At 43.1% G+C, this 14,963-nt stretch overlaps 1 protein-coding gene across 1 annotated transcript in view; it reads right to left on the minus strand.

The window, feature by feature from the left end:
- Positions 1 to 4,201: 4,201 nt before the first annotated feature.
- Positions 4,202 to 14,963, minus strand: part of pcdh11 (protocadherin 11) — a 225,023-nt gene continuing 214,261 nt past the window's right edge. Inside the window, exon 7 of the mRNA XM_061835510.1 lies at positions 4,202 to 4,672. Within this exon, the coding sequence (XP_061691494.1) occupies positions 4,212 to 4,672 (461 nt within the window). The 3' untranslated portion in view covers positions 4,202 to 4,211. The remainder of the gene's footprint in view (positions 4,673 to 14,963) is intronic.

Here is a 14,963-nt window from a genome sequence, read left to right on the forward strand (position 1 = left end):
GTCCGATCCAGGTAGGCTCCATGACGTCCTCTGCTTCCACGCTCCGCCGGCGAGCTATGAATACGTCTCGACCACGACCCGTCCAGCACCTCATATTCTTTTGGACTCTGATTTTTCGGACTATGAGGAGGACCTTGATTTATATGACTGGCTGACTGACTATGACTCAGATTATTTCAATTATGAATCTCTTTGCCCGATCATTAATCCCAGTCAGTTTGTTTCACCTCCCCGCGTCTCCAGCTCCTGAGTGTCTTCGCCCGGTAGGTCCGAGTTCCCCAATCCGTTTGTGGGAACCCGCTTGGCCATCTACCCGGGACCTCCGCGTCGCGGCCAAAAGAGACGCCCAGGCCGGGCGCTCCCTTGTCTCCCCCTGCGCGGCAACAAAGACTCCATACTCGTCCACCCACTCCTCACCGGCAACGGTTAAACCGGCAGACCCACAGCTGGTGGCGAAGCTTCCAGCCCAGAGGGAGGAGGGGCGGCTAAATCACGAGGAGATAGAGCGGCAGGTGCCCAGGTCCGGCAAGGATTAGAGAACAAGCTGACATTGCAGTCGCAACGGACCCGCTACCAAGCAAGGCTCATGTTGCTGTCGCAACGGATCCGCTCCCGAGACACAGCCACGTTGAAGTTTCAACGGACTCGTTGCTGGCTTATGCTCATGCGGCAGTGGCAACTGATCCGCTCCCGAGACATGCCCGCATTGCGGTTTTAACTGACTCTCTGCCTCCTCTCGTTCACACTGCAGTGGCAACTGATCCGCTACCAAGCCAAGCACACGTTGCAGTCGGAACGGATCCGCCTCCTCACCACGCCCACGCTGCGGTTTTGGCTGTTTCACTGCAGGCTCACGCTGCGCTGGCCACCGATCCACTACCGAGCCAAGCGCACGTTGCAGTGGGAATGGATCCGCCACCTCGCCACGCCCACGCCACGGTTTTGGCTATTTCACTGCAGGCTCACGTGGCGGTGGCCACTGATCCGCAGTGGACCGGTCTGCCTCACGTTGCTGTCCAGGAGGTGGAGATGTCTCCGCAGCCGCTTCTCATCCGTGTCCAAGAGTACCGGTGGTGACCGGTCTGCAGCCTCTCCACCCTCCTGCTTCATCAGCGACCGGTCCGCGGTCGCCCCCCGTTCCTGCTTCGACGGCGACTGGCACGCCCACACATTCCCGTCCAGGAGGTGGCGATAGCTCCGTAGCAGCCTCACGTTGCTGTCCAGGAGGTGGTAATGGCGCCGCCGCCGCCTCATGTTCCCGTCCAGGAGGTGGTGATGGCACTGCCACCGCCTCACGTTCCCGTCCAGGAGGTGGTGATGGCGCCGCAGCATCCTCACGTTGCTGTCAAGTAGGTGGCGATGGTTCCGCAGCGTCCTCAAGTTGCTGTCCAGGAGGTGACAACGGTTCCCCAGCCGCCTCACATTCCTGTCCAGCAGACGGCGGTGAGGGTTCCTATCCACAGACGGTGGCGAGGGTTCCTGTCCAGCAGACGGCGGCGAGGGTTCTCCAGCCGCCTCACATTCCTGGCCAGGAGTACCGGCGGCAACCAGCCCGTGGGTGCTCACGATCGTGCTTCTTCGGCGACCGGCCCCAGCCGCCCCCCGTTCCTGCTTCGTTGGGAACTGGCACGCAGTCGTTCCATGCCACTGTCTCAACGGCAACAGAGGATGGCAACGGTTCATTGGCATCCTCACGTTCCTGTCCAGCAGACGGCGACGGAACCACAGTCGTCTTCGTTCCAGTCCCGGCGGCGACCGGTCCGCGGCCCTCCCATGCCCTTGTCTCAATGGCGACAGGAGCTGGGGAGTTCTGATTGGCCACCCCGGAACTGGAAAGGCCTTGGGATGGCTGATGGTTGTAGCGGTCATGGCTTTGGTCCTTCTCTCCATCATCCTCTTCGCCCCTGATGGTTCCCAGCCACTTCATGACCTGGCCTCGGCAATGGGGACCGTTCCCGGGCCACCTCGTGGCCAAGCCTCATTGGTGACCAATCTCGGGTCGTCTCATAACCACGGCGTGGGAGGTCTTCGTCTGGAGCAGTTGCATGCCTTGGTCTGGTTACAGCTTCGCCGTTGGGTTCCTCACCGAGGTCGTCCACCCGAATCGCCCCGTGGGGATCCTGGTGCTTGGCGTCCAGGTTGTCCTCCTGACCTGTCCAGCCGGACGCCTGGCCTTTGGTGGCCTGGACGGTCACCAGACAGACTGGGGTTGGAGGAGTGCCCTCCCCAGGACCCCTTTCCACCCGCCCCTGGACTAGTTCATTTTTGTGTGTGTTTCTTTTGTTTAGGCACGTTTGGGAGCCGTGTCTTAGAGGGGGCGGGTCCTGTCATGGTCCTGCCGGTTCAGCCCTGGCTGTACGTGTTCCCGCACGGGCACGCTGATTGGGAGGCGCACACCTGCGCCTCATGCTGGCTGCTTGGCCCTGGTGTATATAGGACCATGAGGATGACTGGTCCGGCGCCGGATCGTTGCAACTCATGCCCCGTTACAACACTTCCGTATCCCTGATAGTCAACCCGTGTGTACCAACCTCCGCCTGTTCTCCGACCGACCCCGTAAGCCCGACTCCTTTGATACTCCTGCCTGCTTTGATCGATCTCCCGTGTACCGACTCCTGCCTGCCCGCTGACCTGCTCTCTACGCCCTACATCCTCACTACCACTGCTGCACCTGACTGCCTGCTCGATACCCGACTGTGGAACAATAAACGTTTTTCCCGAATTACCTCTGCATCTCCCAACTCCTGAATTTGGGTCCTACCTCCGTTTCGATGGGTCGTGACATATACAGCATATTGGCAATTAGTAACAGGCTATTGGGAGTTAGCAAAGAGTGAGAGCATATTAAGTTCATAATTTTTAGGGTTGATCAACTCATCATTGCTGGTGCAAGTGCAAAGAACATTCCCCAGTTAGGCCAGATTACATTTCTATAGACCTCAGGACCACAATTAGGGTAGCTACAAACATCAGACATCATGGTAATCAGACCGAGAATTTCATAATTGTCTTGATGGATTGTTATTACAGTGTATGGAGGATTCTGAGCAGCAAATCCAACCAACAGAAACAAAAGGAATAGTTTTTCCGAAGTGAATTTGCCTGGACCTTTCAAGACCAGATTATGAGACGACTTCCAGCAGCGTCACTTTCTTAATGGACCTGGCAGAGATTGAACATGCACCAATATGAGAAACAATTTGTACATGCTTGTGCTCCTGTTCATGGTTTTAACAGTCCTTGGTGAAAATGCAAAAAAATGATGACAATGCTGTCTACCATTGGCCTAGTTATGCTTTTGATTTTTTTTCTTTTTTAAATCTTTTCACCCCCCCCCACCAAAATAGACTAGTGAAACATGTTCAGGCTAGACATACAAAAAAAATTTCCACCACCAAAGGAGTTTGTGCTGCATATTATACAGAGCAATATTTCACAAATTCTCAAATAGAAACACCACCTTGGGCCACTAATTAGCATTTAGCCCAAATTAGCTTACTCAACAAACTGAACATACTATATTTGCATCTGTTTCTGCATGAGTAAATGGTCTTTTAGGACACAGTTGCTCTAAGCTGGGCACAAGGAGAAATATAGCACATTGTCCCATTCTACTACTAAGCACACATCACTATAGTCAAGCAAAAGTCACTGATTTTCTTTCGTGTGATGAAACTACTTTGGTACTTTCTTTAGTACCATGCCCAAGACGGTTGGCAATGGATTGCTGTTTCTTCATTTGTTTACAGTACTTTCTCAAAAACTGTGAGTCATGGGCCAAGAAATGACTGCTTAAATTTTGAGTTGATCCAGAGAGTGGGAGTTCTCCACTTTTTTAAAAGATCTTAACTTTCAAAATCCTGGCGTCAGCAAGAGTTGGGTATTTATGAAGGTTTGGTGCTGATTCAAATAAGGACTGTAATAGGCCTTGGAGGAGGACCGTTCTTACCAGGGCCAGCTATTCTTGTATTTGTGATAATAAACATTTCAATGTTAAAGCTTGAGCCAACAGCCTGACCCATATTATTATTACATATTATTATTATGAGACAACTATTCCAAAATCTTATGAACATGATGTTAGATGTGTCCATTTCTAAAACTAAGCTGCTCACAACTACGCAAACAATCCATTCTTGCACACATATGCATTGATATTAATAATGAAGTCATTGAAAAAAGCCGGATGGAGTCACATGTTCAGGATGGTCTTACAGCTGGTGCTCATGTAGGAAGGCGCTGCTACCCCCACCCGTCGCTGTCTGCTTTCCAGGAGATGAGAAGCTCGCCAGGGGGATGACTTTGACGCTGTCCTCTTTCTTACTGCAGTGTCTATCCAAAGTGTTGTAGAACTGCAGCCGGGGAAGCCCTATGTCCAGCTCATCTTTTTTAGGTACAGACCTTCCCAGCGTGTGCCGGCCATCCATAGTACCCAGGCTGCCCATGTTAACCTTGACTCCACGGGCACAGCTCTGCTGGAATCCAAAGGAGGGGAGTGTGCCGGAAATTGCAGCAGAGGTAGGGGTGGAGGCGGGGCTTCCGCTGGCCGTACTCTGAAATTGGGTAAGGGTTGGTGGCATCCAGCAGGTGTCGGAGTGGCCTAGTATCAGACACTCTTGGGTACAGGTCTCAGATGCCTCAGCTAAAGCTTTCTGGAGGTTCACCTCAATGGCTGGAGATAAAAAAAAAAAAAAAAAAAAAAACATCAAATAAGAGAACACTTAAAACAGGTTGGAATGTGGTGATTTACAGAAGTCATGAATTAAAATGCCAGTGGAACAAAGCTATTGTCTTCTCAGTATTTGACCCACTGTCAGCCTTTGACAAATTGAAAGTTAGTGATAAATGTTTCATTTCATCTTGTAATGAGGAAAACAGCAGAGCATTTAATTTCCATTGGTATTCCCAGGGCACTGACTGTTTACCTACAATATGGAACAAATTCCCTGTAGCTTAATTAGACTGTAAAAAAAGTCTCACTGTTTCAATCACAGATGGGCTTTTTTTTGTAATAAATATTAAATGAATCTTCACACAAACTGTTTATTTTAGTCACTCTCAGTGTGACATGCCTGAAAACACAATTCCCATTTTTCTGAAGCACAAATAAATCTGATCAAATGGAATTATTAAAAATGAAAAAGTCAACACTTAATTACAATTGACCACACTGCATGTATCGACAAGGAAAAAAAAAATGACGGAATGAGAGACACATCGGCAAGGCCACGAGCTCCAAAAGCAATCTTATCTCATTATCCCTTTGCTGGTATCACATGTGGAATGAGTCTGAAGTGAGGCTTCAGCATTGAGCCTCACCAATAAAGCCTGTCAAGCCAGATAATTAGAATGTAAAACTGTGTGGACCCAGGCAACGAGTAGCCCGGCAGTGTTCTGTTTCCTCAGACATGCGCAGGACATAGGGGTCCGCGTTTGAACATCATGTCAATTCTCTCGGTCACTGCTTGAAGCTATCACAGAAATTATTTAGTGCATTTGCATAAGCTAATTTTTACTTACTTCTAACTTACTTACTTACTTACTAGTCTTACTAAAAATAATAAAATATATTTTGAACTTTGGTATTACTTTTAACTTTATGCAGAAAAAGTTGCACAGATTCACTATGAAGTCATTTACTGCCACATGTATGATTTAATGGAATGAGATAAAAGCTTATCCATATTATAAAAGGAATTAGTTGGTAAATAGTGAATATATACAGTAGTACTTCTTGGACACTCATTACATTCCAGCCCAATGTAGAGAAGTGGCTCCCTTATTTTGGTTTGAAACTGAACAAAATACAGTTATACAGTGTGTTACAAACCACAAAAACAAAATACATATTGTTAAATTAATAACTCCATTCAGTGTCACTTACAAGTCGGCATTTTCATGTATGGCTGTACGATAGCACTCATTTTCTGGCTGCTGAGTGTATTCAACATGCTCAAAGTGGAGTCAGGTCTCTCCCTTCCATACTGAATTAGAGTCTGTGACCAAGAGTATATAAATCCTTTGGGTGGGATAAAAGTGTCACCTTTGAGAGGGTCACTAACTTCATTAAGGTAAAAATGGCTCCCATGTTGTCATTCTCTGAGCTACAACAATGAAGCCAGAGCCAAGTCTCCGACTCAATGCCTCTCCTTGTGTTTTAACGAGGTAATGCTATTAACATAAAAGTCTCATTTGACAGGCAAGCGGGGGGCACAAATAAAGCAAGTCAGAAACCCGCAGTGATGTTACTGTCCTTAACTTTTTTTTCTTTTTTTGGGGAGCCAAAAGTGAGGCCTCAACTACAAAGATAATTTATGGCTTCATGCTGCTTGAACTTTCTACAGCCTGCAAATTTTGAATGCAGTCTCTCCACCAGACATGGGACTGTACTTTCTCCTATTCCATTGGGACCGTTTGGATGGGCAGGTGGGAGTGTTGCGTAGGCAATGTTATTGCCACCTCAGACCGCTTTTGTCAGTCAAAAGAATGATGCGGCCTCCTTATGATGCCTCCATCTTTTGTATTCCGGAGAAACAGCCGTACCCTGCGGGGCTTTCTACACATCTTCCAATGCCCCATCTTCTGACGTTGTGAATCTTCTTTTGTGTATTTCTTTCAAGGAAAACGTGAACAGCAGACAAGTTGGGATCACAGGAAACAACAGGGTGCAATCGAAAGCGCAGCGTAGATCAGACTTACTCTTCTCATTTTAAGTTGTTTGAAACAAAGTAATTCTCAAAAACTCTGCCACCCATTTAGTAAACTCTGTGAAGTCAATTAAACATCTAATGCAAGTTTGGCCTCAAAGAGATAAAGTGACGAGTCGGTTCACAATCTGATTCCAAACAGCCTCTGGGCAAAATTAGTGGCTCAGTCATAATTAGCTTTGCTTATTTCAACACATCAGTTGCACACTTTATCTAGTAGCCAACAGAAAACGCTTGTGCGACATCATTGCATCTGTTAGCTGCACAAATATCAGACACCACGACATCCACCTCCAGCTATGTAACCTTCCATTTGTGTGGTCAAGTTAAACACGGAATGTGTTTGAGTATGTCAGAAATTACTACTTTATAGTAACTGAAGCATTATACATGACATTTACTTCTCTGTAATGACCATTCTAAAGTATTTTATTTAAGCACATAAATTGGTTGAATGAGACAAATTGTATTTCCGGGATCGTTTGCATTGTGATGTTCAAGCCCTGGGTGAAAAAGAAAATGTTTTGAAGCTTATTTTCTCATTTCAGGGTTTTAAATATTTATAAGGCCTTCATTTCTCACATATAATTTAGTCTCTACGAAAGGCTGAAGAAAACAAAGGCTGTATTTTGGCTTTAATGTAATGTTTGATTTAATGTGCTCTCGCTTTGTGATGTAAGTGCCACCTTAGACAATAGACTTGCTATATGTTTATCTGTTTCATTATTACATTTCTTCTTAAACTTTTGTTTTCAAAACTCCTACCATTGTACTGTACATTGCACTTACACTCAACACAATATTTAACATATTGTGCAATACATTTTATGCATCCATTTTATATCCATTTTCTGAGATACTTATCCTCACGAGGGACACTGGAGTACTGGAGCCCATCTCAGCTATCTTTGGACTGGAGGCAGGATACACCCTGAACTGGTTGCCAGCCAATCACAGGGTACATAGAAACAAGCAAGAATTTGCACTCACAACTACACCTAGGGGCAAATTAGAGTCCAATTAATGTTGCGTGTTTTTGGGATGTGAGGAAACTATAGTGCCTGGGGTAAACCCACGCAGGCACCAAGAGAACATGCCAATTTCACACAGCCGCGGCCGCAATTGGAACCCCGGTCCTCAAAAATGTGAGGCTAGCGCACTAAGGCGGGCCGTGAGCACCAGCGGTGGGACGCGAGCGCCAGCGGTGGGCCGCGAGCTGAGCTTCGACGTCCGGGGAAGCCGTTAGCCGAGCTTCGGAGGCGGCGGAGACCTTTAGCCTAGCTTCGGCATCCGGGGCTAACAGCCTCCGCTGCCTGGAAGCTCAGCTTGCGGCCCGCCAATGGAGCTTGCTCGTCAGACTCTGCGTCATTCCTGTCTTAAGAACCATCCGCGGCTGCCAGCCCGGAGCTCCAGGGGGCCTTTGTTTACGCATTTATGTCGCGCGTAGGCCTCCGAGTAGTCAGACTCCGCGTCATTCCACCCGAAGATCCATCCGAATAATCAACATTATTTACAGCCACAGGTTCAAATCTGTATGGAAATATTCCTCCGTCTTACCGATCAACCGATACTGCTATTTCTTTGTCAGATGAGGATAAATACGAGAAATCGGCGCTGGCCATATATCGTGTCTCACGTAATTGAGCCTTTGTTGCGGCACGATACACGTCACATGAGTTTTAAGTTGGCCTTACAGAAGTTGCGCTATACTGTATTTACTGATATTGGTTTTGTACGTAGGTCATGTGACTTGTGAAAATGGCAGAGGCCCTGAATATTCGTAATTGTCGATAAAAATCTTATTGAAACACTATTAAATGAGAGACAATTTAACATCACTTTGTCAAAATAGGGTACATATTACATGACCTATTGGATACACTCTTCATGCAAACCACTGGATTTCCCCTTGAATGATATTTACTGACAGGGCTGCTTACATGCTGATAAGCTTCGCATTGTATGTACACTTCTGATTCACTTCATTATACCGGTGTTCACAAACTCATTATTGCTAATTAAAAGGATAATTGCATGCATCTAGGACATTAGACTCCTGGAACCAGCCATCAGCTAGGTGGTCCCCATCGGATCCTCTACACTGGTAACTGGAGCAATCCTCGTCATATTTTCCCAACAGTTGAATCAGTTGAGTTGCGATGTCACATATTTTTCCACTTCCTACTCTTTATGCTCATATGTTGAATGACAATATTTGCTTCTGATTGTCTCAGGTACTCTGGATAGGGAAATCAAAGTGTCAAGTTCAATCCCAGGATAACAGGAGATCCTCGACTACATGCTGCCAGCACATGAAACTTGCTGTTTTGTTTAACCCGGCCAGCGACATTTTGATTCAGAGGCTGTCATAGCATGGTTGTTTTCTTCACAGCCGAGACTTTCAAACATGAAAAAAGTGTGTTTCTTGACATGTAATGTTTGTTAAAGTGCAAAAATACAACTAAGCCAAAGAAAAGCTACTGTATATTAGCATCTCTCAATGATGTGCTATTTCTGGATCAGGCCGTTTAACTGCACTCAGAAACAATTACATTAAAACAAACCACTGGCAAATTCATCTGTGTTATGGATGTCTCCACTCATACAGAAATATTTTCTCCTTGAATGTAAAAATGTCCATCCATACTAATTGTGTCAACGTGAATTTGTACAGTGTGGTGCATGACAAATGAACAGTTGGTGCTACAACACCTGAGTAAAGACTGCTCTTTTTCATCAGAGCCCATTAAAGAAAAATATGGGAGTCTTACATTTATAGGAAAAACACAAGAGAGATGTGCCAACCAGTCGTACAACGTGCCTCCGAGGACCCCCTCAAAATTGTAACACCTATTAAATATAATAAAACATTTCTTTTTGAGGAAATAATCCAATAAGTACAAACCCAATTACAACAAAGTTGGGACATTGTGCAGATAAAAAGAGAATACAATGAGTTGCAAAACATGTACACTACAAAGACAAAATATTTAAACTGATATACTTTATTGATTTTAGCAAATATTCATGAACTTAGAATTTTATGGGTCCAACATAGTCCCAAAAAAAAAAGCTGAGACAGTGTCATGTTTACCACTCTGCTACATAACCTTTAATTTTAACATCATTCAATAAATGTTTGGGAACTGAGGACAATATCTGTTGAAGCTTTGTAGGTAGAATTCTTTCCCTTTCTCGCTTGATGTACAGCTTCAGCTGTTCAACTATCTAGTGTCTCGGTTGTCGTATTTTACGCTTCATCATGTGCCACACATTTTCAATGGGAGACAGATCTACATGTTTTGACTACAAAACAATGCGGTTGTAACACGTCCAGAGTGTGGTATTGCAGTGTGTTGCTGAAACAAGCAGGGGCTTCATGAAAAACACTTTACTTGAATGGCAGCATCTGTTTCTCCAAAACCTGTACGTACCTTTCAGCATTAATGGTGCCTACACAGAAGTGTAAGTTACCCATGTCATTGGCTAACACATCTCCATACCATCACAGATGCTGGGTTTTGAACTTTGCCTCCAAAAAAGCCCAGACGGATCTTTTCCTCTTTGCCCTGGAGGAAACGACCTCCACAATTTCCAAAAGTAATTTAAAAAGTGGACTCATCAGACCTCTTACACTTTGCATCAATTCCTCTTATATGGTGGCGATGTTTCTGGCTGTTGTTAATAAATGACTTTTACTTTCCATAGTGGAGTTTTAAGTTGGCCTTACAGAAGTTGCGCTACACTGTATTTACTGATATTGGTTTTGTGAAGTGTTTCCTGAGCCCATGCGGTGATATCCTTTACACATTGATGTTATTGTTTTATGCACTGCCAATTAGACTGTTCACCTGTGTGATGTGCCAAACAGGCGTTTTGATGAGCATTACTCAAATTTCTGTCTTTTTTGCCAACTGTCCGGGCTTTTAAGAACTATAATCGGTTTTACTCGATTCTCTCACAAGAAACATGAGAAATCTAGGAAATTTACCCTACACTGTTGAGTATGAAGGTGTTTATTTCATAGCTGGACTGGATAAACTTTTTCCTCAAAAGTTACTAATCTATTTCCTGCCCACAAATCATTTTGATTTGTACTGTTATAAATCAACCGATGTTGTCCTTGAATCAAATCATCAGCCATGAATCGTGATACAAATACAAACTTTGTCAAAACAAATCATTACAGCCCTACTAATTTAAATAGGTTTCCATTCAATTTATCACACATCTTTAGAGTGTACCCTGTATTTATACACACTAAACATACACAAGCACACGTTCCCACCACTCCAATATGAGCCACTGCAAGAATAATGCTTTGCTATTAAAAAGATAACACAGCAGACAAATACAAACCCACAAATTAAACAAAAAAATAAAATCAGAAGCTGTAAAAATGTATAAAGGTCAGAATTTCACAGTATAAGAGTTAATGTTGTAATCTGTAGTCGTCAAGAAGTGCACTGCATAATATAGAGTTGTCAACAATACATTGGATTTTTCTCCCTATAATGTGGTGCCCCATGGCCGCAACACTATAAACTGTAATCTAATAATTAACACATTGTTGAAATATTACCTTTCCGAAACTGTCAATTAAATTCAGCTATTATAAAGTTTGTAAAGAAAATGTTGTCAGTATAGTTATTATTTTGTCATAATGTCATAATACTGTATTTTTATGACTATTAATTTAAATATTGAATCTCTACAAATGGAAAACATACTGACTTGGAATCTGTGACCTCAGGAATAAGTCTCACTATCTGTTAAACTTTTCTCTGGACATAAGGCTTAAAAGGCTTTTGAGTTTTTATTTTCCTTTATCGGGAGATGGTTCAACATAATCCCTTGTGAAGGCAATAAGAGCTGTAATGTTTGCTGGTGACAAGGGCGTGGAGGAGGAAGCAAATAATATATTTTAGGAATTTAAAAAAATGTTGCTCTTTGAAAAGCAAAGATTGATGATGGGCACAGAGGTCAGGGATGTCATTTTGAAAACTGATGTATATTCAAGACAGCATGTTGGCTCAGACATTTTGCCATAGCCTACTGAAGAAAATTACTGCAATTTCTTATGAATAATGCGCAAACCTTTCCCAAAATATTTTCAAATAGTTGATAGAGCACATTATATTTATGTACAGATAAAAATAAAAAAAAACATCACATCGTATAGTTGTGTACAGGTACCTGAGGGTGGTAAAAACAGTGTACATTTACATTCCAATTAGATTATGCAATGTCTAATGTTACACGTTTATATATATTATGGCAATGTGGCCTTCCAATCTGGAATTTCTCACCTTCTCGCAGGACTTCACCATGTTACGATCGTTAGCGTAGCATTTTGTTGATCCTGCCCTTAAACACCAGGAATAGCTCCCTGGGAGTTTGTTTTAACATCAACTAAGATAGAAAACGTCGACTAAAAGGGTTAGTTACGCAGCCATTTTTAAAAGAAAACTAATTACCGCTGCGGAAGAAATTGGAAACTGTGAAGCAGCACGGCACTTCAAAGTGGCTGTGGAGGAAGATGAAAGACAAAATCATGCAGGAAAAAGTACAAGGGAGAACTTTCGGACATGGGAAACTTGCGCAGTTCCCAGAGATGGACGAAGAACTGTTGCAGATCATAGCTGAATGGAGCCCTATCAGCACTCTTAAACTTCACCGCTGTTAATGAAGAATCACATGTAAGTACAATGGATCTTGGACAGAGATTATTATTACCAGGTATTATTATTGATTGTGATATAGACAATTCTTTGAAAAACAAAGGTTTGAGCTTTTGGATATTAGCAAATTGGTGATGCACATTTTACGATGGTAAAAAGGTTTTCCTGATTTTTTTAGGTCAACTTTGCAGGTGCGTTTCAGTTTCAGGCGCATATCAGGGTTGCAGTTTTACACCAGGGTGCATTATACAGGAGAAATTATGCATGCATTTAAGCAAAAGTAACATTTACGAGTAACCCTCAATTAGGCTCCATTTTTGCATACACACACATTTGTAAATCTGCCTGATTAGGTTGAACAACGGTCAGCAGATTATGATCATGAGAAGTAATTTTTGGAACATGCACAATATAAAAGATGTACGAAATGGCAATGCCCACTTTTTGTTTAAAACAAATAAGGCAGATCTAATAAATAACCTCCCTCAAAAGAGACAATGTGACGGAGATAAGAGGAGTATGAGGTCATCCATATATACTCTAGACTAATTGCTTCAGATGCATTTACTGAGACGCCGCTGACAACAGCGAGTCTCCAAGCCGCATACGTATTTATCAGCACTCGTGGGATCTTCACATTTCCCTTTCTGCAATCCATCTGGACTTGTCCACTCTCCTGCTTCTTCTTTTCTTTCTTTTTTTTTTTTTTTTACTTCCAGCAGTTTGACCCATTGTAACTGAAAGTAATTGTTGGGAGAAAACAACCTCTAATGATTACTTTATCTGTCCGCCTCAGCAAAAGTGAAAAGCCACAACAGACAGGTACTTTGGACAAAAGGGGAAGTCCTTTTTTTTTTTTTTTTGCTCCTGACACACAATTTCAGGCAACAAAGAATATTATTGACTTGGTCAAGATTAGAACACAAAAACAAATAATGAAGCACCAGGAGAGGACAACGGGCACAAAGGGGAAAAGAAAAACCCACCCAAAAACACTGGCTGCTTCTTTCTTTTTGTTGTCATTGATTAAAAGTAGGCTGTGGGTTGAAATGTCCCTTTGTCCACCAACAATATGAAACAATGTACACACACGATTTAATGTAAATTTCTTTTATTCCAATTTTCTGCCACTTTATCTAGGCAGCACTACCTCCTTTCCAAATACCGTTTGTAATACATTTGCAGCAGTACCTTAAATGATATTAAATGAGAAGAGGCCATATAACATCATTAAGCCCTTGTATGTGGGTTTTTTTCAATTTCAGTTTTGCCATTTTGAACAGAAACATGGCACACTGACTACCATCATAGACTTTTTAAATGTCCATCCATCCATCCATCCATCCATTTTCTATGCCACTTATAATCACTAAAGGTTGTGGGTATGTTGGAGCCCATCCCGACTAACTGCGGACACGAGGTGTGGTCGACCCTGAACTGGTTCCCAGCGAAGCGCAGACTTTCTAAAGACTGATGTGTTAACCATTTTAGAAACATAAACAAGGATTATATTAGTTTCCACTGATTTTAATTTTGGGAAGCAGGGCCATGAACCTAATATTAGGTGATAGTGTAATAAAACCATTGAGCCCTGCATATCTGAACAAAATGATGTGAGGACCTACTATATTGTTGCTGGAAAAGCTCGAAGCCTAAGAGACGTTTTTTTTTCCTCAACACTTGACTTTGCCCATGTGACATTGCTTGATTGCTCCTCCTTTATTATATAGGTGGACTATTATTTGGTAACCCTGACAAAACTCTTTTAACCACCCACCCAGCCATGAAAATGGTGCCGTTGTCACTATCAGCACAATCAGGGCCAGCCAAATATGTAGCATGGGCCAGATAGATGAAAGGTGCTAACACCATAACAATCTGCAATCAGTGCTCATCACCACAATGATACACAGAGGAGCTAAGCGAGGCGCAAAGATTTGGAGGGGGATAAAATGTGAAGATGTGCAAACACAAACAAACCACACACTTTTATACTTTAAAGTCTAACACAAGGACAGTCATTCATTCCTGCTGCTTATGAAATGTGTACAGCCACTGAACGTTGTAGATGCAGTGGAGGTTGTTTGGCACCGACAAGATTGTAATACATAAATGCATACGGTAGGTGCAGGTTGAAAGAAATGTGAATCTTGCTTAAAATTCATTGCACATGGATGAATATCTAAAAGCACCCACACTGCCACTCATCTGTAACGAAATGTTTAAAATAAAAAATGTCTTTAGAAAAAAACCTTCATTCAATTTCAATATTTCAGATGGCCTAAGATCTGGAAAACAGTGTGTAGTCCCTGCAAATAAATTACGGCTTCATTAAAAATGAGCCAAAACAACAGATTTGAACTTGATCTTGTGTTGAGTCAAAGCTGTGAGATACAGGATGAATGGGGTTCTTGCTTTCACACAGGGAAATAAAATACAATGTATAATATTGGAATGATCAAGAAAATGAAACAGAAATACTTGCACATGTATTTAATAATATTCTTCGCTCTCCTTTTGTGAACAACTAGACCAAAAACCTGAGCTAAAAGTCAGATTTCAAGCATATTGCCAA

This window comes from Syngnathoides biaculeatus, chromosome 11 (assembly GCF_019802595.1).
Source record: "Syngnathoides biaculeatus isolate LvHL_M chromosome 11, ASM1980259v1, whole genome shotgun sequence".
NCBI lineage: Eukaryota > Metazoa > Chordata > Actinopteri > Syngnathiformes > Syngnathidae > Syngnathoides > Syngnathoides biaculeatus.